The sequence below is a fragment of the Pinus tabuliformis genome, chromosome 8, assembly GCF_031772625.1.
Source record: "Pinus tabuliformis cultivar Carrire ecotype Pingquan chromosome 8, CPIR1, whole genome shotgun sequence".
Taxonomy (NCBI): domain Eukaryota; kingdom Viridiplantae; phylum Streptophyta; class Pinopsida; order Pinales; family Pinaceae; genus Pinus; species Pinus tabuliformis.
In genome coordinates, this window is record NC_142294.1 from 1,306,631,963 (window position 1) to 1,306,652,915 (window position 20,953).

Consider the following 20,953-nt stretch of genomic DNA (forward strand, 5'->3'; position numbering starts at 1 on the left):
TGTACATCCCAGACACTGTAGCACCCATTGCACAAGAATGAGATGCACCAGTAGAAACCTTTGTCTTTTTGGATGAAGCAATGGATGGAGGAATATTTGTGGATGGATCAACATGTCTGCTAGAAAAAAATCCTTTTCCAGTGGTTGCCCTTTCTGCCCTCCAAAGTTGCTCTCTTTGAGCTGAATTCAGGTTCTTTGACGGACACATATTGACTCCTTTACCTGTAATAGCCAAAATGTGTTGCTTCACCTTGGTATAGCTGCTAGCAAAGTGATGCCCACAAATATTGTAGACCCAATCACGTGAGCCACCACCAACTTTTGGATTTTTTTTCGGCAGTCTGGTTGCATAGATTAGAAGTGGTTTTAGAGGATTAAATGCCTCCCTTTGCAAAATTTTCCAGTTTTCTTGGTGGGCCTCCAGAATTTACACCATGCAAAGGCCTATTCTGATTTCTAGTTCGTGCCCTCCCATGACTACTTACAATTTTTTTTTTTTTTTTTGTAAAACAGTAAATTTTATTTTATTTTTCTAACTATTCGAATTTCAAACTTTCAGTGTTGTTGACTGTGTAAAACACTAAAATGATTTTAGCATTTTACACAGTCAACAACACTCTGAAATTCGAAAATTAAAAAATAAAATGAAAATAATAAAATTTTAACATTTATTCACTGTTTCAGTGTTTTACAAAAAAAATTAAGAAAAAAAAAAAAAAATACAGTGACAGACAACCTACAGCCTAAGCTAACAGGTAATAATAATTTTTTTATTTTTATTTTTTTTATTTTTTTAATTTACAAATAAAATAAAAAACTAAAAAAAATACAGTGAGGTTGTAACTTGTTAGCCGCACTCACTGTGGTGATTCTGGAACAACGACTATGAAGTTATGAATAGCGGCACGATGTAGGCTTCAACTCCAGCAAAGATGGCGACAGTGGGCACGGTGCGGGCTTCGAACTCCAGCAAAGATGGCGGAAGTGGGTACGGTGCGGGCTTCGAACTCCAGCACGAATGGTGGAAGTGGGCACAGTGCGGGCTTCAAATTTTAGTAGAGATGGAGGCACGGTGCAGGCACAATGGAACAACGACACGGTGCGACTGGTCACTAAATTGAAGGGCTCGTTTGATGGTAGATGGCTACGGCGACTCTCAATGGTTTGACATCCAACAACAATGAAACATAAATATAAACCTAAACCGGCAGAACCTGAATCATATTATATAACTAATATTTTAATTTTATCATTTATCAATTTTTTTTTTGTTTAAATCGATTTTTTGGAGTGGAAACGACCTCAGCTGTCCCTGATTTGTGGATTTGTCCCCTTTTTTTCAGGAAATGACCTCTCTGGAGACTCCTCGCGTACCTTGTTTTTTGGGAGCATGGGGAAACAACCCCATGTCATCCCCAAGTCCCCAGAGCGCGGGGGAACTCCGATACTCGACCCTTAGGTAGGGGGACGTGACCCCGTGGAACACTGCATTAATATTAGGCATTCTATCAAATTCATCGACCTTAAGGCAAGACACATTTTGGAAGGTCAAACCTCTTTTTAAGGTTTCTCAATTATTTTAAATATTAAAGTTTGTCATCCCAGTTGGAAGCAAACATGAAAAATTGATACATGTTTAATTTTCTAAATTCCTATTTATTTTCAATTAACAAGTCACCATTCTTATTATTTTTAGCACATTGATGTCAACATTTTTAGCAAGGGATGGAGTGGTATTATTTTCACCACATTGATATTAACATATTTTTTTAGAAGTCGGATGGAGATCAGAGTAGACTGAATTTATAAAACATTCAAGAAGATATTAACTAATATCTATATAATTTTTTTTGGTTTGTGGGCTCAACTTTCACATTTTTAAGTCTTTTTTTTGGTTCAATTTAGTATATTGTTGGGGATGCATATTGTGATCAGTCCAAATGTTGTATTCAATACAACTTTTTGATGATTAGTTATATGGACTTCCTTGTGTAGACTATTGCGACTGCATGTATGTTCCTTTTTGGTAAGGTAGAAGAAACTTATGTGCTTCCTTGAGATGTCACAATGCTGGCTTTCGGCAAAAGAGGAATCCAACTGCTGCTGAATGTAGTAGAGAAAAGGTATGGTTTAGAACAGTGTAGAACTTAAAGTTGCAGCATGTTTTGCCTCTTTTTGCTAATGAACTTCAAGGAGATAACATTTTGGATGTATTTTATGGATTCAATGTTTGTGTAGCATTTTCAGTTGTATTTATGCAATATGCTTTATGATATTTAAATCTGGTTTTCTAGAGTGCTATGGATAACAGAAATTGGCGGTACTAATGGCATAGTAGGTTCTTCTTTCCACACTGGCCTTCGCTTTTATCGCGCAAGATCCATAAAAATATCTTGTTTCTGCATTCAAGAGTTTTAATGTTGCAGAAAATTCTTTAGCACAAGTAACATGGAATTTTGTAAATAATGGGTAAGTGTTCTAGTCTCTTATCCTTGTTCTTCAATATTTTATGCTTTTTGGATTGCATGTAGCTCTAGATTTTCAACAAGATTAGAAAATTGCTTTGTGTTATAGGGATTACAGCTCTCTACCTCCAGTGCAGGCCTTGACATATCACTGTTGGAGCTATCCCTCTTGCAGTTAAGTTTTTGAAGGTTAAACAACCAATAGATGGAGAGAGGCCTTGGTGGGGGGATTTTGATGTGACTCCTCACCAGCGTGAGGGTCTGTGATATAATTTGGTGTTTTTGCAGATTGTTTAGATTTATAATATGCTCAAACTTTGCATAATGTCATCATATCTGAAAATGTTCTTTGATTGCGCATACACAGTAATTGTTGTTAGGTGAGATATATCTAGAAATAGGGGATTGGCTATTGTAAGTGATTTGTCAATTTGTGACATGTAGGCATCTACCCACTACAATTGTTAATTTCTGTGCTAATTTTTGTGCAACCGAATGCTGAATCTATGTGAAGAAACCAATTCAACATCCACTTCAAATGGCATCAACTCTCCTCAACGTGTAGATAATAAATTAAACTCTTCATATAAGAATATTATACAAGTTTAGTTGTGTGAAAAGACCATATATGAAGAAACCAATTTAACATCCACTTCAAATGACTTCAAGTCTCCTCATGGTGTGGATAATAAATTAAACTCTTCATATAAGAATATTATACAAGTTTAGTTGTGTGAAAAGACCATATCAAAAGCGATTATTGCAGTAAACACCCACCATTTATTTAATAGAACTATTTTCTCCACCCCGAGTTTGATGATATTGCAGGTTAAACACCAAATATAAGTCCATGTAATGTCAAGGCTGCAGGTGATACTATGCTTGGGCATGTAAATCAAGGTTCACCAATTCCAATATCTGTTACAAACTGATAAAAAAATAGCACATTTGAAACAATAAAGGACTCACCTCAGCTATTGAGAGTGAACTAACATCAATGGTAAGTTCAGGTAAAAGGAGAAATATGGATATACAAGAGCATTTTGTCAATACAAATTCTGGTCTTATTTGTGTTCATTTAAATTAGAGGCATCTTAATTTATTTGTTGTTTATTTAAATATTGATTGCAATGAAATGTAGGGAAAGTGACATGGAGGATTATTGATGAAACAATTGAATATCTATTTGAGAAACACTATATTATAGTGGAGAGGTAAAAATCCTCTTTTAGTGCAAAATCGATGCTATCTGCTATGAAATCCTCATGTTGGTCTTTGTTTTATATTTTTCATAAGATTTTATGGTTTCTATTTAATACTCTTCTATTTTTTTGATGTGCAGGATGCCCTTGATTGGGTATGGAATTTTTTTGGGATTACAGAGAAGTGTCTACTATTTCTCTTTCTTTGTTTTTTTTATTATTTTCAATTTTTTTGCTATTTTTGTTTGTATCTTTTGCTATTGGTTGTTGTTCCTTTGTTTTTTTTTTTTTGACATTTGTGAGCATGGCCATGCTAATTGTAGTTTGGATTTTTTTTGTTTTTTTGTTTTTTTTTGGTTTATATATACATATATATATATATATATTTTTCCTTTGTTCATTATTTTTATTTTGGGTTCCGTGAGTGGGGAAATTAAGGCAAGCCTTTAACAACACATATTGTGGGTTTAGGGCTGATGAAGATTCAACAGATGTAATGGGCAAAAATGGAGGTATGTATGAGAGAATTCGCTAGTTTGTTGCTACATAATTTAATGGTTCCACTTTGTTTTAATTTAACTCTTGCTGCTTCTTATATCATATGTGTTAATGTGAATTTATTATAGGCAATATTGTTTAAGGAAGGTTATTGGAATCTTTAAGCATAAGCAAAATTTGCTTTTCTAATTGAGTAGAGTTTGTATATATGGATGAAATAAAACAAAAGTTTAAATCCATGTTATGACCATACTAGTTTTCATCTCCAATTGTTAGGGGTACTAAGTAGTTTGTGAGTTTGTTGATATGGATCTAAGAGAACAAAAGTTTAAATCCATGTTATGACCATACTAGTTTTCATCTACAATTGGAAGGGGGTACTAAGCAGTTTGTAGATATGGATGAAAGAAAAAGAAAGTTTAAATCCATGTTATGACCATACTAGTTTTCATCTAGGACAAACTATTTAGTACTTTTTTCTTGCTCTTGTCTCGCAATTTGTTTTTCAATTTTTTTTTGGGTTTTTTGCAACTCTGTAAAACGTGTTTTGCATCATGATTTGTTAACTAGGACATGGCTGAACTATATTTTTGATGGGAAAGCAATTTTTTTTCTCGTGAATACATTAACTTTAGGCATTCTATCAAAATCATCGACCTTAAGGCAAGACGCATTTTGGAAGGTCAAACCTCTTTTAAAGGTTTCTTCAATTATTTTACATATTCAAGTTTGTCATCCCAGTTTGAAGCAAACATGAAAAATTGACACATGTTTAATTTTCTAAATTCCTATTTATTTTCAATTCACAAGTCACCATTCTTATTATTTTCAGCACGTTGATGTCAACATTTTTAGGAGGGGATGGAGTGGTATTATTTTCACCACATTGATATATCATATTAACATATTTTTTTAGAAGTGGATGGATATCGGAGTAGACTGAATTTATAAAACATTATAAAGCATTCAAGAAGATATTAGCTAATATCTATATAATTCATTTTTGGTTTGTGGGCTAAACTTTCACATTTGTAAGTCTTTGTTTTTTTTGTTCAATTTGGTATATTGTTGGGGATGCATATTGTGATCAGTCCAAATGTTGTATCTAATACAAGTTACAACCTTTTGATGATTAGTTATATGTACTTCCTTGTGTAGACTATTGCGACTGCATGTATGTTCCTTTTTGGCAAGGTAGAAGAAACTTGTGTGCTTCCTTGAGATGTCACAATGCTGGCGTAGGACATTCAGTAAAAGAGGAACCCAACTGCTGCTGAATGTAGTAGAGAAAAGGTACGGTTTAGAACAGTGTAGAACTTAATGTTTCAGCATGTTTTGTCTTCTTTTGTTAATGAAATTTAAGGAGCTAACATTTTGGATGTATTTTATGGATTCATTGTTTGTGTATCATTCTTAGTTGTGTTTATGCAACTTGCTTTATGATATTTAAATTTGGTTTTCTAGAGTGTTATGGATAACAACAATTGGTGGTACTAATGGCATAGTAGGTGGTTCTTTCCACACTGGCCTTTGCTTTTATTGCACAACATACATACAAATATCTTGTTTATGCAATCAAGAGTTTTAATGTTGCAGAAAATTCTTTAGCACAAGTAACATGGAATTTTGTGAATAATGGGTGAGTGTTCTAGTCCCTTATCCTTGTTCTTCAATATTTTATGCTTTTTGGATTGCATGTAGCTCTCGATTTTCAACAAGACTAGAAAATTGCTTTATGTGTTATAGGGATTACAACTCTCTACCTCCAGTGCAGGCCTTTACATATCGCTGTTGGAGCTATCTCTCTTGCTGTTAACTTTTTGAAGGTTAAACAACCATTAGATGGAGAGAGGCCTTTGTGGGAGGATTTTGATGTGACTCCTCACCAGCGTGAGGGTTAGCATATTTTCTTTGATATAATTTGGTGTTTTTGCAGATTGTTCAGATTTATAATATGCTCAAACTTTGCATAATGTCATCATATTTAAAAATGTTCTTTGATTGCGCATACACAGTAATTGTTGTTAGGCGAGATATATTTGGAAACAGGGGATTGGAAATTGTAAGTGACATGTAGGCATCTACCCACTACAATTGTTAATTTCTGTGCTAATTTTTGTGCAACCGAATGCTGGATCTATATGAACAAACCAATTCAACATCCACTTCAAATGACATCAACTCTCCTCAAGGTGTGGATAATAAATTAAACTCTTCATATAAGAATATTATACAAGTTTAGTTGTGTGAAAAGACCATATCAAAAGCGATTATTGCAGTAAACATCCACCATTTATTTAATAGAGATATTTTCTCCACCTCGAGTTTGATGATATTGCAGGTTAGACACCAAATATAAGTCCATGTAATGTCAAGGCTGCAGGTGATACTATGCTTGGGCATGTAAATCAAGGTTCACTAATTCCAATATCTGTTACAAACTGATAAAAAAATAGCACATTTGAAACAATAAAGGAATCAACTCAGCTACTGAGAGTGAACTAACATCAATGGTAAGTTCAGGTAAAAGGAGAAATATGGATATACAAGAGCATTTTGTCAATACAAATTCTGGTCTTATTTGTGACTGTTCATTTAAATTAGAGGCATCTGAATTTATTTAAATATTAAGTGCAATGAAATGTAGGGAAAGTGACATGGAGGATTATTGATGAAACAATTGAAATATCTATTTGAGAAACACTATATTATAATGGAGAGGTAGTGGTAGAGGTAAGTTCTCTTTTGGTGCAAAATCCATGCTATCCGCTATGAAATCCTCATGTTGGTCTTTGTTTTATATTTTTCATAAGATTTTACAGTCTCTATTTAATACTCTATTTTTTTGATGTGCAGGATGCCCTTGATTGGCTATGGACTTTTTCGGGGGTTACAGAAAAGTGTCTACTATTTCTCTTTCTTTGTGTTCTTTGTTATTTTCATTTTTTTTACTATTCCTTGTTGTTCCTTTGTTTTTTTTACAGCTATGGCTGTTATTTTTTTACATTTGTGAGCATGGCCATGCTAAATTGTAGTTTGGAATTTTTTTTTTGCATTTTTTTTTTGGTTTATATATATATATATACTTTTTTTTTGTTAACTTTGTTCATGATTTTTGTTTTGGGTTCCATGAGTGGGGAAATTAAGGCAAGCCTTAAGAAGACATGTTGTGGGTTTAGGGCTGATGAAGATTCAACAGATGTAATGGCCAAAGATGGAGGTATGTATAAGAGAATTCACTAGTTTGTTGCTAGATTATTTAATGGTTCCACTTTGTTTTAATTGAACTCTTGCTGCTTCTTATATCATATGTGTTAATGTGAAATATGGGTAAAGGAAGGTAAATGGAATCTTTCAGCATAAGCAAAACAAAAGTAGAGTTTGTATATATGGATGAAATAAAACAAAAGTTTAAATCCACGTCGTGACCATACTAGTTTTCATCTACAATTGGGAGGGAGGGGGGTTACTAAGCAGTTTGTGAGTTTGTAGATATGCATGAAAGAAAACAAAAGTTTAAATCCATGTTATGACAATACTAGTTTTCACTTACAATTGTTAGGGGTACTAAGCAGTTTGCGAGTTTGTAGATATGGATGAAAGAGAACAAAAGTTTAAATCCTTGTTATTACGATACTAGTTTTCATCTACAATTGGGAGGGGTACTACGCAGTGTGTGAGTTTGTAGATATGGATGAAAGAAAACAAAAGCTTAAATCCGTGTTATGACCATACTAGTTTTCATCTACAATTGTTAGGGGTACTAAGTAGTTTGTGAGTTTGTAGATATGTATGAAAGAGCAAAAGTTTAAATCCATGTTATGACCATAGTAGTTTTCATCTACAATTGGAAGGGGTACTAAGCAGTTTGTAGATATGGATGAGAGAAAACAAGAGTTTAAATCCGTGTTATGACCATGCTAGTTTTCATCTAGGACAAACTATTTAGTACATTTTTCTTGTTCTTGTCTCGCAATTTGTTTTTCAAATTTTTTGGGTTTTTTGCAACTCTGTAAACTGTGTTTTGCATCATGATTTGTTAACTAGGACATGGCTGAACTATATTTTTGATGGGAAAGCAATTTTTTTTCTCGTGAATACATTCATTTTAGGCATTCTATCAAATTCATCGACCTTAAGGCAAGACACATTTTGGAATTTCAAACCTCTTTTTATGGTTTAAATATTCAAGTTTGTCATCCCAGTTTGAAGCAAACATGAAAAATTGACACATGTTTAATTTTTCAAAATTCCTATTTATTTTCAATTCACAAGTCACCATTCTTAGTATTTTCAGCACATTGATGTCAACATTTTTAGGAGGGGATGGAGTGGTATTATTTTCACCACATTGATATTAACACATTTTTTTAGAAGTGGATGGAGATTGGAGTAGATTGAATTTATAAAACAGTATAAAGCATTCAAGAAGATATTAGCTAATATCTATATAATTCATTTTTGGTTTGTGGGCTAAACTTTCACATTTGTAAGTCGTTGCTTTTTTGTTCAATTTGGTATATTGTTGGGGATGCATATTGTGATCAGTCCAAATGTTGTATCTAATAAAAGTTACAACCTTTTGATGATTAGTTATATGTACTCCCTTGTGTAAACTATTGCGACTGCATGTATGTTCCTTTCTGGCAAAGTAGTTCGTTGAGATGTCAAAATGCTGGCGTAGGACATTCAGCAAAAGAGGAACCCAACTGCTGCTGAATGTAGTAGAGAAAAGGTACTGTTTAGAACAGTGTAGAACTTAATGTTGCAACACATTTTGTCTTTTTTTGCTAATGAACTTTAAGGAGCTAACATTTTGGATGCATTTTATGGATTCTTCGTTGTGTTTATGCAACTTGCTTTATGATATTTAAATTTGGTTTTCTAGAGTGCTATGGATAACAGCAATTGGTGGTACTAGTGGCATAGTAGGTTCTTCTTCCACACTGGCCTTTGCTTTTATCGCTCAACGTACATACAAATATCTTGTGAGTGTTCTAGTCTCTTATTCTTGTTCTTCAATATTTTATGCTTTTTGGATTGCATGTAGCTCTGCATTCTCAACAAGACTAGAAAACCGATTTATGTGTTAGAGGGATTACAGCAATCTACCTCCAGTGCAGGCCTTCACATATCGCTGTTGGAGCTATCTCTCTTGCTGATAAGTTTTTGAAGGTTAGACAACCATTAGATGGAGAGAGGGCTTTGTGGGGGGATTTTGATGTGACTCTTCACCAGCGTGAGGGTTAGCTTATTTTCTTTTGGTATAATTTGCTGTTTTTGCAGATTGTTCAGATTTATAATATGCTCAAACTTTGCATAATGTCATCATATATAAAAGTGTTCTTTGATTGCGCATACACAGTAATTGTTGTTAGGCGAGATATATTTGGAAATAGGGGCTTGGAAATTGTAAGTGACTTGTCAATTTGTGACATGTAGGCATCATCTACCCACTACAATTGTTAATTTCTGTGCTAATTTTTGTGCAACCAAATGCTGGATCTATATGAACAAACCAATTCAACATCCACTTCAAATGACATCAACTCTCCTCAAGGTGTGGATAATAAATTAAACTCTTCATATAAGAATATTATACAATTTTAGTTGTGTGAAAAGACCATATCAAAAGCGATTATTGCAGTAAACATCCACCATTTATTTAATAGAGATATTTTCTCCACCTCGAGTTTGATGATATTGCAGGTTAGACACCAAATATAAGTCCATGTAATGTCAAGGCTGCAGGTGATACTATGCTTGGGCATGTAAATCAAGGTTCACCAATTCCAATATCTGTTACAAACTGATAAAAAAATAGCACATTTGAAACAATAAAGGACTCAACTCAGCTACTGAGAGTGAACTAAAATCAATGGTAAGTTCAGGTAAAAGGAGAAATATGGATATACAAGAGCATTTTGTCAATACAAATTCTGGTCTTATTTGTGTTCATTTAAATTAAAGGCATCTGAATTTATTTGTTGTTTATTTAATAATTGAGTGCAATGAAATGTAGGGAAAGTGACATGGAGGATTATTGTTGAAACAATTGAAATATCTATTTGAGAAACACTATATTATAGTGGAGAGGTAGTGGTAGAGGTAAGTTCTCTTTTGGTGCAAAATCGATGCTATCTGCTATGAAATCCTCATGTTGGTCTTTGTTTTATATTTTTCATAAGATTTTATGGTCTCTATTTAATACTATTCTATTTTTTTGATGTGCAGGATGCCCTTGAGTGCCCTTGATTGGCTATGGATTTTTTTTGGGATTACAGAGAAGTGTCTACTATTTCTCTTTCTTTGTTTTTTTTTTTTATTATTTTCAAATTTTTTTGCTATTTTTGTTTGTATCTTTTGCTATTGCTTGTTCCTTTGTTTTTTTTATAGCTATGGCTGTTATTTTTTTACATTTGTGAGCATGGCCATGCTAAATTGTAGTTTGGATTTTTGTTTTTCATTTTTTTTTGGTTTATATATATATATATATATATTTTTTTTTTAACCTTTGTTCATGATTTATGTTTTGGGTTTCATGAGTGGGGAAATTAAGGCAAGCCTTAACAACACATATTGTGGGTTTAGGGCTGATGAAGATTCAACAGATGTAATGGGCAAAGATGGAGGTATGTATGAGAGAATTCACTAGTTTGTTGCTACATAATTTAATTGTTCTACTTTGTTTTAATTGAACTCTTGCTGCTTCTTATATCATATGTGCTAATGTGAATTTATTATAGGCAATATAGGTAAAGGAAGGTAATTGGAATCTTTAAGCACAAGCAAAACTTGCTTTTCTAATTGATTAGAGTTTGTGTATATGGATGAAATAAAACAAAAGTTTAAATCCATGTCATGACCATACTAGTTTTCATCTACAATTGGGAGGGGTACTAAGCAATTTGTGAGTTTGTAGATATGGATGAAAGAAACAAAAGTCATCTACAATTGGGAGGGGTACTAAGCAATTTGTGAGTTTGTAGATATGGATGAAAGAAAACAAAAGTTTAAATCCGTGTTGTGACCATACTATTTTCCTCCACAATTGTTAGGGGTATGAAGCAGTTTGTGAGTTTGTAGATATAGATGTAAGAGAACAAAAGTTTCAATCCATGTTATGACCATACTAGTTTTCATCTACAATTGGGAGGGGTACTAAGCAGTTTGTGAGTTTGTAGATATGGATGAAAGAGACAGTTTAAATCTATGTTCAGACCATACTAGTTTTCATCTACAATTGACAGGGGTACTAGCAGTTTGTGAGTTTGTAGATATGGATGAAAGAAAACAAAAGGTTAAATCCATGTTATGGCCATACTAGTTTTCATCCACAATTGGGAGGGGTACTAACTTCTAAACAGTTTGTCTCACTAGAGAGTGTGGGTTTCTTACGTGTATTCCAATCTCAACATTTTCATTACAACATGACACGTTTTTCTTCTCAGCTCCATAATATCTACAACTTTCTATATCGTTGCTTCATGTTTTTAGGAAGGAGCCAAGAGCATCATGGACTTCTTACATCATTCTATCATAGAGAAATGCACGTTTGACAGAAATTTACCATGGCTAGGCAATATAACGAACATAAAAAAATTGGCCTCCTAAAAGGCTAGGAAAGAGTGCATTCAACTTTGGTACATGTAGGGTTTATGGAGGGGTCTGGTTTCAACCTCATGCCAACAGCTCCCTTTAGCCTTATCCTACATTTAGTTTTCTGCCATTCTTCAATCAACTTTAGTTGGGCCTTAATTCACACACTAACCTATTTGGAGACGAAGCCTCATTCCTCATTCTAAATACATGTTTTTGCCATTCTTCAATCAACTCTAGTTGGGCCTTAACTCCACACACTTAGTTTTCTTCCATTCTTCAATCAACTTGTTGGGGCGTAATTCACACACTAACCTATTTTGAGACGAAGCCTCATGCCTCATTCTAAATACATGTTTTTGCCATTTTTCAATCAACTTTCGTTGGGCCTTAACTCCACACACTAACATAGAAAACCTAGCCTCATAAAACCTAGGAACATAGACCAGCTAAAACTAAATAGGGTTTTGATAGACTCCTATGAAGAAGTGGTCCAAACAGGCCAAAGAAACCTTCTTCAGCATATATTTTGTTCCCCCAAGGACAATTGACTCAAGTGGGTCTTATTAGCAAACAATGGCCGATCTTGAAGGAAACCAAATGGAAACCAAATGCTAATTGTTTTTATTCTAAAGGGAATTAAGTTATTAACCAAAAAGTTTTTTGAGAGTGGTGCCCTTATGCTTGCTCATTGTCTTTCTTATGATATTAGGCTTGAAGGGAATTTAGATTCCTTAAAAACTTCACTACTCCATCATATCATCACATGCACATAGAAAAAATGCATTTCCCCAATGTCATATAATGCTCTAGTCTATTGTAAACCGAACAAAATATTTGATGCCCTTCTGATTTACTTCTATAAGAAAGACATTGATTTCTATTATATGAATGCTTCCCATGTTTTTTTTTAAGAATGTTCTTTTTAATTATATGCTCCAATTCACTATGTTATATCACCAATTGGTGAAATATGAGAATCCAAATATGATTTTCAAGGATATGGGAGCTTTTATAAGAACTAAATGGAAAGCAATGGAAAGCATTGACCATAGAAAAGAAATCATGTGAAGAGAAACAAGATGAAAAGAAAGCACACACTGGTGGTAAACTATGGAACTGTGAAGACTTTATTCACTATGTTCTATATTTTTACATTAGGTTTGAAGGGCTCGCAAAGGGCTCGCAAATTAGACTTTTGAAGATTTTGGGGCTACATAAACACGAGACTATAGAACTGAAGCTTCTCTAAAACTAACAGAAACACAGGTCCACATTTAAGCTTTTGGAACAATATATGTGCTTTCTCTTCCTGTAAAGACTTAAAAATATAAATGAATATTGTCATTTGATGCAATTATTTTTGAAAATAGAAATGAATTATTGTTATATCTTGCCATGTGTAGGATGAGGATTTGTTTTGTAGCAACCAATGCTTTGTCCAAACTTTTATTGCTTGGAGGCTTGGGGCCTTGGTTCCTTGGACCGTAAATGTTCCACTGCATGCAGTTCGGGCAGGAGATCAAAGACAGGGATGCTACGTACCTCACCTCTTGCCATCATTGGTCACCCTCCCCATATACCACTGCTATCTTTAGCCCTGTCCATTTATCATACTCATTGTGCCTTTGTATCTCTGGATTCATTGAAGCAGCAATAAAGGGCAACCTGACAAGCGAATTGAAACATGTTAAATGTATGACCTCTTCCTTTTCGGTGCTGATCTAACTATACTGGGAAATCTAAGCCCCAGGTTTTGCCTCAATTTTGTATGGCAGCAAGCATTTGTGACTCTTATTTTGGTTGCTAAGCTTTGTACATTTCAGAAGTTATATTTATCCATGATACCAAGGTTTGTGCTAAGCTAGCCCACTTGTTTATTTTTTTTACCATTGTTAGTTTGTTTGCTTTCATATATTTATGTTTCTGAGTTTTCACTTATTCATGGTGCACAGGCTGTCAACAATTTGATGGGAATGGAGTTGCAGAGAGTTGTGCCAGGGCAGCATGGAAACTTTGACAAAATGGAGACCTGTAGAAAAACAACAGTCAATGATTTTCTACAATCAACGAGGCAAAGTAAGATAAATGGTAGGAACATGCAGTAAAACGACCACTGCAAGGCCATGAGCGAGGTTGTGCCTCAAGAAGGAAGAATAAATTTGCAGTGAACATGAAATACATAGATTGGATGCTAAATACACAAGTTTCTGTTAGCATATCTACATTCAAAGGTAGTAATTACAGACCTATTTTTGTATGGTGACATTTTTTATTTGTTTATGGTTAGTTTAATTCTTTTCATATATTTATTTTTCCAAGTTTGTGCTTGTTCATTGCGCACAGGTTGTTGCTATTAGGCAATTTGATTGGAATAGAGGGCAAGGAAACAGAGAATTGTGCCAGAACATCATGGAAATGCATGGGAACTTTGACAAACTCAAGACTTGAAAATGACAATCAATGATGCAAATTAAGATGAGTGGTAGGAAGAAGAGTTGGGACTGTGCAGTAAACCGTCACTGCAAGTCCTCGCAAATTAGACTTTTGAAGAGGGCCATGGAAACATGAGACTAAAGCCCTGAAGGCTGAAGCTTCTCTAAAACTAACAGAAGCACAAGCAAAGGTCAACATTTAAGCTTTTGGAACAATATATGTGCTTTATGTTCCTGTTAAGATATAAAAATATATTGTCATTTGTTGCAATTATTTTTGAAAAGAGAAATGAATTATTGTTATATCTTGCCATGTGTAGGACCAGGCTTTGTTCTTGTCCTAACCAATGCTTTGTCCAAACTTTAATTGCTTTGGAGGCTTTGGGCCTTAGTTCCTTATATCTTGTTCCTTTGACCGTAAATGTTCCACTGCCTGCATGTCAGGCAGGAGATCAAAGACAGGGATACTACCTACTTCACCTCTCCCCATCATTGGTCACCCTCCCCATATACCATTGCTATCTTTAGCCCCGTCTATTGGTCATACTTGCTCTACCTTTGTATTTCTGGATTCATTGAATCGATACTAAAGGGCAACCTGACAAGCAAATTGAACCATGTTGAACGTATGACCTCTTCAATTTCGGGCTGATCTAACTATATCGGGGATTCTAAGCCCCCAAGTTTGCCTCAATTTTGTGTGTGGTTGCTAAGCTTTGTACTTTTCAGAAGTTATATTTATCCATGATACTAAGGTTTGTGGTAAGCTATCCCACTTTTTTATATTTTTACCCTTGTTAGTTTAATTGCTTTTATATATTTATGTTTGTAAATTTGTGCGTATTCATTGTGTACAGGCTGTCAACAACTTGACGGGAATGGAGTTGCAGAGAGTTGTACCAGGGCAGCGTGGAAACTTTGGAAATTTTGACAAACTCGATACCTGTAGAAAAATAACCAACAATGATGCAAACTAAGATAAGTGGTGGGAAGAGGAGTTAGGATGGTGCAGTAAAACCATCACTGGACATGATCAAGGTTGATCCTCAAGAAAGAAGAAAGAAAATTTGCAGTGAACTTGAAATACACATGGTAAAAGGGCTGAGAGGAAAAAATGGATTGGATGCTAAATACAAATAAAGCTTTTGCTAGCATATCTCCATTCAAAGGTAGTAATTACAAACCTATTTTTCTATGGTGACATTTTTTATTTGTTTAGGATTTTTTGGTTGGCTGACCCTCGAGGATTTGAACATTGTTTACATAATACTTCTATGGCGATAGGCAATTGATCTGAGCTATTGTTTATGGTTAGTTTAGTTCTTTTCATATATTTATTTTTTCCAAGTTTGTGCTTATTCATTATGCACAGGCTGTCACTATTAAGCAACTTGATGGGAATGGAGGGCAAGGAAACACAGAGAATTGTTCCAGAGCAGCATGGAAATGGATTGGAACTTTGACAAACTCAAGACTTGTAGAAAAACAACAATCAATGATGGGAATGGAGGGCAAGGGAACACAGAATTGTTCCAAAGCAGCATGTTGCTTAATGGGAATGGAGGGCAAGGAAACGCAGAGAATTGTTCCAGAGCAGCATGGAATGGATTGGAACTTCGACAAACTCAAGACTAGTAGAAAAACAACAATCAATGATGGGAATGGAGGGCAAGGGAACACAGAGAATTGTTCCAAAGCAGCATGGGAATGGATGGGAACTTTGACAGACTCAAGACTTGTAGTAAAACAACTATCAATGATGCAAATTAAGATAAGTGGTAGGAAGAGGAGTTGGGACGGTGCAGTAAACTGTCACTGCAAGGCCATGATCAAGGTCGAGCCTCAAGAAAGAAAAAGCCATGATTAAGGTTGATCCTCAAGAAAGAAAATTTGCTCTGAAGCATGAAATACACCGATAGACTGACTAAAAGTGTTGGGAGGAAAAGTCTCCGTTATCTTATTATCTCCATTCAAAAGTAATACTTGGTAAATGTTGTCTGCCACAATAGTCCAAAACACTAATATAGGCGTGAATTAAGCAAAGGAGCTTTAAAAAGATGGCATAGATGTCTTTTTGGGCTGTTCTTAGAAATCGAAGGACATCATAGTACAGGGTTATCATCAATCACAAACTCTGGGGATTCTCAGTCTTCACATCCCTCATTCAGTTCTAGTGGCATCGTCATATTCAGGTCTAATGATTCAACTTAAGTCAGAAATCGAAGGACATCAGGTCTAATGATTCAACTTAAGTCAGAAATCGAAGGACATCATAGCAATGTTTTTTGGGCTGTTCCTATCAAATCAGATTTGCAAGCCCACGTCATTGCAAGCCCACTTCAGAAATTGAAGGACATAGCAGAAGTTTATCATCAATCACAAACAAACTCTGAGGATCCTCATCGTCTTCCCATCTCTCATTCGGTTCTAGTGGCATCAACATATTCAAGTGTAACAATTCTTATTCAAGTCTAACAGTTCTTTGATCCAATGTTTAGCCTGTAAATACAATATTGCCCCCCAATAGACTGGTTTTCTTTCCCAATTAGTTTTTATGTTGGACAGCAATTTGGATATTGTAAATTGCACCATAAACCACATATTTATTTTGGGCCCAGCACTGTGTACCCTTTGTGATAATACAAGTAATGTTCCTGTACTTTGAAATTAGTTTCTATACTGGTCAGCAATTTGGATATTATAAATTGCACCATAAACCACATATTCATGTTGGGCCCAGCACTGTGCCCTTCGTGCTACCCTTCGTGCTAATACAAATGTTGGGCCCAGGACTGTTTGCCCTTTGTGCTAATACAAGTAATGTTCCTGTACTTCAAAATCAGTTTCTATGCTGGTCAGCAATTTGGATATTGTAAATTGCACCATAAACCATATATTTATGTTGGGCCCAGCACTGTGTGCCCTTCGTGCTAACACAAATATAGCAAATAATGTTTCTGTACTTCAAAATTAATACATTGAGCAAATAATGTTTTTGTACTTTAAAATTAATACATTGTGCCATAAATGAACCGAGTATCTTCATAACTAGCTCTCAATAATAGCCCTACAGTGGACTTCTTTAACAGTTCTACATGTCTATATTTTATTGAATTTGAAGTTTTGGTTCAAAGAGTGTCATGATTTTTCCCACTTAACTTAAAAATCAATTTAGTGCAAAATTATATATATTTCAAGGTTGAGCTGCAAACCTGACAGTGTCTTCAATGCATTTTATTGCTAACAGTGTTTTCTCCCTACAGTGGACTTCTTCAACAGTTCTATATGTCTAGATTTTATGGAATTTGAAGTTTCGGTTAAAAGAGTGTCATGATTTGTTCCACTTAACTTAAAAATCAAGCTAGTGCAAAATTATATATATTTCGAGGTTGAGCTGCAAACGACTTGAATGCATTTTATTCCTGAGTGTCTTCAATGCATTTGATTGCTAATAGTATTTTCTTTAAGTATCCGTAAAGGGGATCACTTTGTGTTTATTCTAAGATATCCTATATCCTATTTATTTGGTGTTGTGTTCTCAGATGTTATTAATGTTCCTGGCTTTTGAATGGAGAAGGTGGTTTGAGCTTCCAGAAGGCGGGAGAACCCTTAAAGGTAGAAAGTTTAGGTTCGTAGCAAGCCTAGATAGGAAGTGGGGATTAGACTAGTCATTGTACATTACAGAAAAGTATTTCATGCACAATTGCATGGGTAGGGACACGTGTAGGAACACCTGCAGGCCAAATTGGCATCACAATGTAAACAACAACCCTTTAATTTTTCTGCACAACTGCAATGGTAGGGACACCTCCAGGGCAAATTGGGATCACAATGTAAACAACAACCCTTTAATTTTTCTCCATAACTGCAATAATTTTTCTGCATAACTGCAATGGTAGGGACACCTCCAGGGCAAATTGGCATCACAATGTAAACAATAACCCAATAATTTTTCTGCACAACTGCAATGGTAGGGACACCTCCAGGGCAAATTGGCATCACAATGTAAACAATAACCCTTTAATTTTCCTGATTGCACCCGCAGCCTTGTGAGACAGCCAGTTGTAAGAAGACCCTGAGAAGTATTGCCTCTTTCAATGTGCATTTGTATTTATAGCTAGATTTCCATTGATTTCTTTCATTGTTCTTGAACTATGAATCCAAGATGATGAATACATTCTTCTGATTTCAAACTTGCCCCATTCAATGGCACATAGGTCATTTGTATTGCAAAGTTTGGAAGTCCTAATCTGCCAATCGAGACATTTGTTGTAGTCAAAGTAAAATGAAATTGAAAGTGTCTCAATCTGACTAACTACAAATTCCACAGTATCCTGGTCTTTGTGCTCTTTTTAATGTGTGCTTGTATTTATAGGTAGATTTTCATTGATTTTTTCCATTGTTCCTGGACTATGAAATCAAGATGACGAATACTTTCCTCTGATTTCAAACCGCCCCGTCAATGGTACAAATGTCATTTGTATCAATGATAGTAATTTCAGAGTTTGGAAGTCATAACCTTCCAATGGAAGCATTTGTTGTAGTCAAAGTAAAATGAAATGCCAATTTCACTCTTGAATGGTACAAATGTCATTTGTATCAATGAGATAGTAATTGCAAAGTCTGGAAGTCCTAATCTGCCAATGGAAGCATTTGTTGTAGTCAAAGTAAAACGAAATGCCAATCTCACTCTTGAAAGTAGTGTAGTCTGATTAATTACAAATTCCACATTATCCAATCTTTGCGCTCTTTCATGGGTCTCGAAGTATCACTGTATTTGTTGTTGTATTCCTCTTACAAATTCCACATTAAGTATCACTGTATTTATTGATATATTCCTCTTGTTGCATTGTTGGATCATTTAATGGTATTTGTTAGTAGAAGTAAAAATAAGTTAGGTTTTGATGTAGTCCTAACTTACTCGTTATTCTATTAGACAAACACTAAAAAATAGCTTTGATAAAGCAACACTAATTCATGGCTAACTAGCTCATTCTACTACTAAGATAAATTCTCTAAGACAATCTCGACCGAAGTCACCACTTTTTACCTCTGAAAATGTTTGATTCCTCTTAGATTGAAATAAAGACAACTGAACTGAGCACCACTTGAATTACTGTGAATGTTAACCGTTTGTATCAACTAGATAACCTCATACTACTACTATTGATTGTACAACTAGGAACTACATCAGACATAGCAACAAAGACAAAGATCAGTCATGTTGCCTAGTCCCATTTACTCATTGATTACCATTTCTATTCTGACCTTTGTTGACAATTATTTGATTCCCTTCTCAACTCGCTAATAATAAAAATCTACCATGCCATGTAAATGAAGTTTATATCTCTACCATGTCTCGCAAATGAAGTCTATATCTCTCTTCGGTTGAATGGGAATACTTAACAAACTAAGAAACTCAATATGATCTTAAAACTTTTTATTTAAGAACTTGCGGAGGTTGTGGTTGACAGACTTGATGTTGTACTCAATGGTTGAGGGAAAGTGCTCAGGAACCAGATAAGGGCAGTAGAGTGGTTTACTATAATGGAAAAAGTGATAGAAAAACAATGGTAGGAAATACAGTTTTTGTAGGAATAACTAGCGACACAAAGGGCAGTGTCACAAGAAAAAAAATTGGATAGTGGCAATGAAGGAGAAATTGTTGGGATAGACAATTCGGTTGTTGCAAGATCAACTAATAGCACAAAGAATCCAACTATTGCAAGACCAACTATTGGCACTGAGGGAAGCTTTTGACTAGCAAATTTTGGGTTTGGCTAGTCAAAATTTTGACCTGAGGATGAATTGGAATCCCCTTCAGCAATAGATAATATGGCGTGCAAAAGATGAAAGTATGGAAACTGATTCAAGTTAAAGAGAGAATAGAGTTACCTCTAGTGAAACTCAAAGGGACGTCAATCTTTATTTTGGCTATTAAAGGTGTTTTTTGGCTTATAATAGTGTGTTTTTTTACTTATATGTTGGTCTAGTAGAGGAAAACACTATGTCCATATATATTCTAGAAATAGGATGCAGGAAAATAGGATTAGTGGAAATGACTTGAATATGTAATCATATGGGCTGCAGGAAAATAGGATTAGTGGAAATGACATGAATATGTATTCATATTTTCATAATTGGAACAATGTTTTTATGTATTTTTAATTTGAATATTAACATTGTATATACAATTATTATTGATTTTTCATTTAAAAAATTTAAATTGATGAGTTGGTAGATGAATTTAGATTTTTGTAATTAAAATGATTTTTTTTTTAAGATGTTAGATTGATTGACCGGTTTGATAGATTAATGAATTTTTTACTTTTTAGGATTTGATATTTGTAAGGTTAAAATGGATTATGGATTTATTGTAATTTAAACTGGAACAAACTTTAAAGTAGCTTAGACCAAAAAAAAATTAAAAGTAATTTAAACTGGATTTATTGATTTATTGTTGGTTACAACAAACTTTGAACTAGCTGAGACAAAAATGATACAAAGAATAAGTTTCATTTTCCATCAAAAGAATATTAAACTTTTGCTTCACATTTCATCTCTTTAAAGTTCTCAAGATGGATTTGTATTGTGGAAAAAAATACATTTCATTGTAATTTAAAGGTAGATTTGTATTGTGGAAAAAAAAATCATTTCTTTATAATTCAAGGATGGATCTGTATTGTGGAAAAAAAAAATCATTTCATTTGTAGTAGAATGATTTAACTACAACATATATTCATACTTATAAGGT

General features: G+C 34.4%; 1 protein-coding gene across 10 annotated transcripts; it reads left to right on the forward strand.

Moving 5' to 3' along the window:
* The first annotated feature begins 795 nt into the window (after window positions 1-795).
* LOC149240275 (cyclin-T1-3-like) lies at window positions 796-16,324 on the forward strand. 10 transcript variants are annotated; one of them, XM_089373668.1, is made up of 17 exons: window positions 796-3,679; window positions 3,808-4,179; window positions 5,324-6,678; window positions 6,813-6,898; window positions 7,022-7,385; window positions 8,759-8,900; window positions 9,054-9,153; window positions 9,284-9,404; window positions 9,608-9,725; window positions 9,875-10,046; window positions 10,188-10,273; window positions 10,400-10,797; window positions 13,171-13,616; window positions 13,720-13,998; window positions 14,111-14,390; window positions 15,057-15,368; window positions 15,572-16,324. In XM_089373668.1, exons 6-9 carry the CDS (start codon window positions 8,830-8,832, stop codon window positions 9,676-9,678), a joined length of 363 nt encoding a protein of 120 aa, XP_089229794.1. In that variant the 5' UTR covers window positions 796-3,679; window positions 3,808-4,179; window positions 5,324-6,678; window positions 6,813-6,898; window positions 7,022-7,385; window positions 8,759-8,829; the 3' UTR covers window positions 9,679-9,725; window positions 9,875-10,046; window positions 10,188-10,273; window positions 10,400-10,797; window positions 13,171-13,616; window positions 13,720-13,998; window positions 14,111-14,390; window positions 15,057-15,368; window positions 15,572-16,324. The 10 variants fall into 10 exon arrangements, 3 of the variants coding, with proteins under 3 accessions (XP_089229794.1, XP_089229793.1, XP_089229795.1); XM_089373667.1 differs by having other exon boundaries at window positions 797-3,679; window positions 9,284-9,410; XM_089373669.1 differs by having other exon boundaries at window positions 798-3,679; window positions 9,284-9,429.
* Window positions 16,325-20,953: the final 4,629 nt, after the last annotated feature.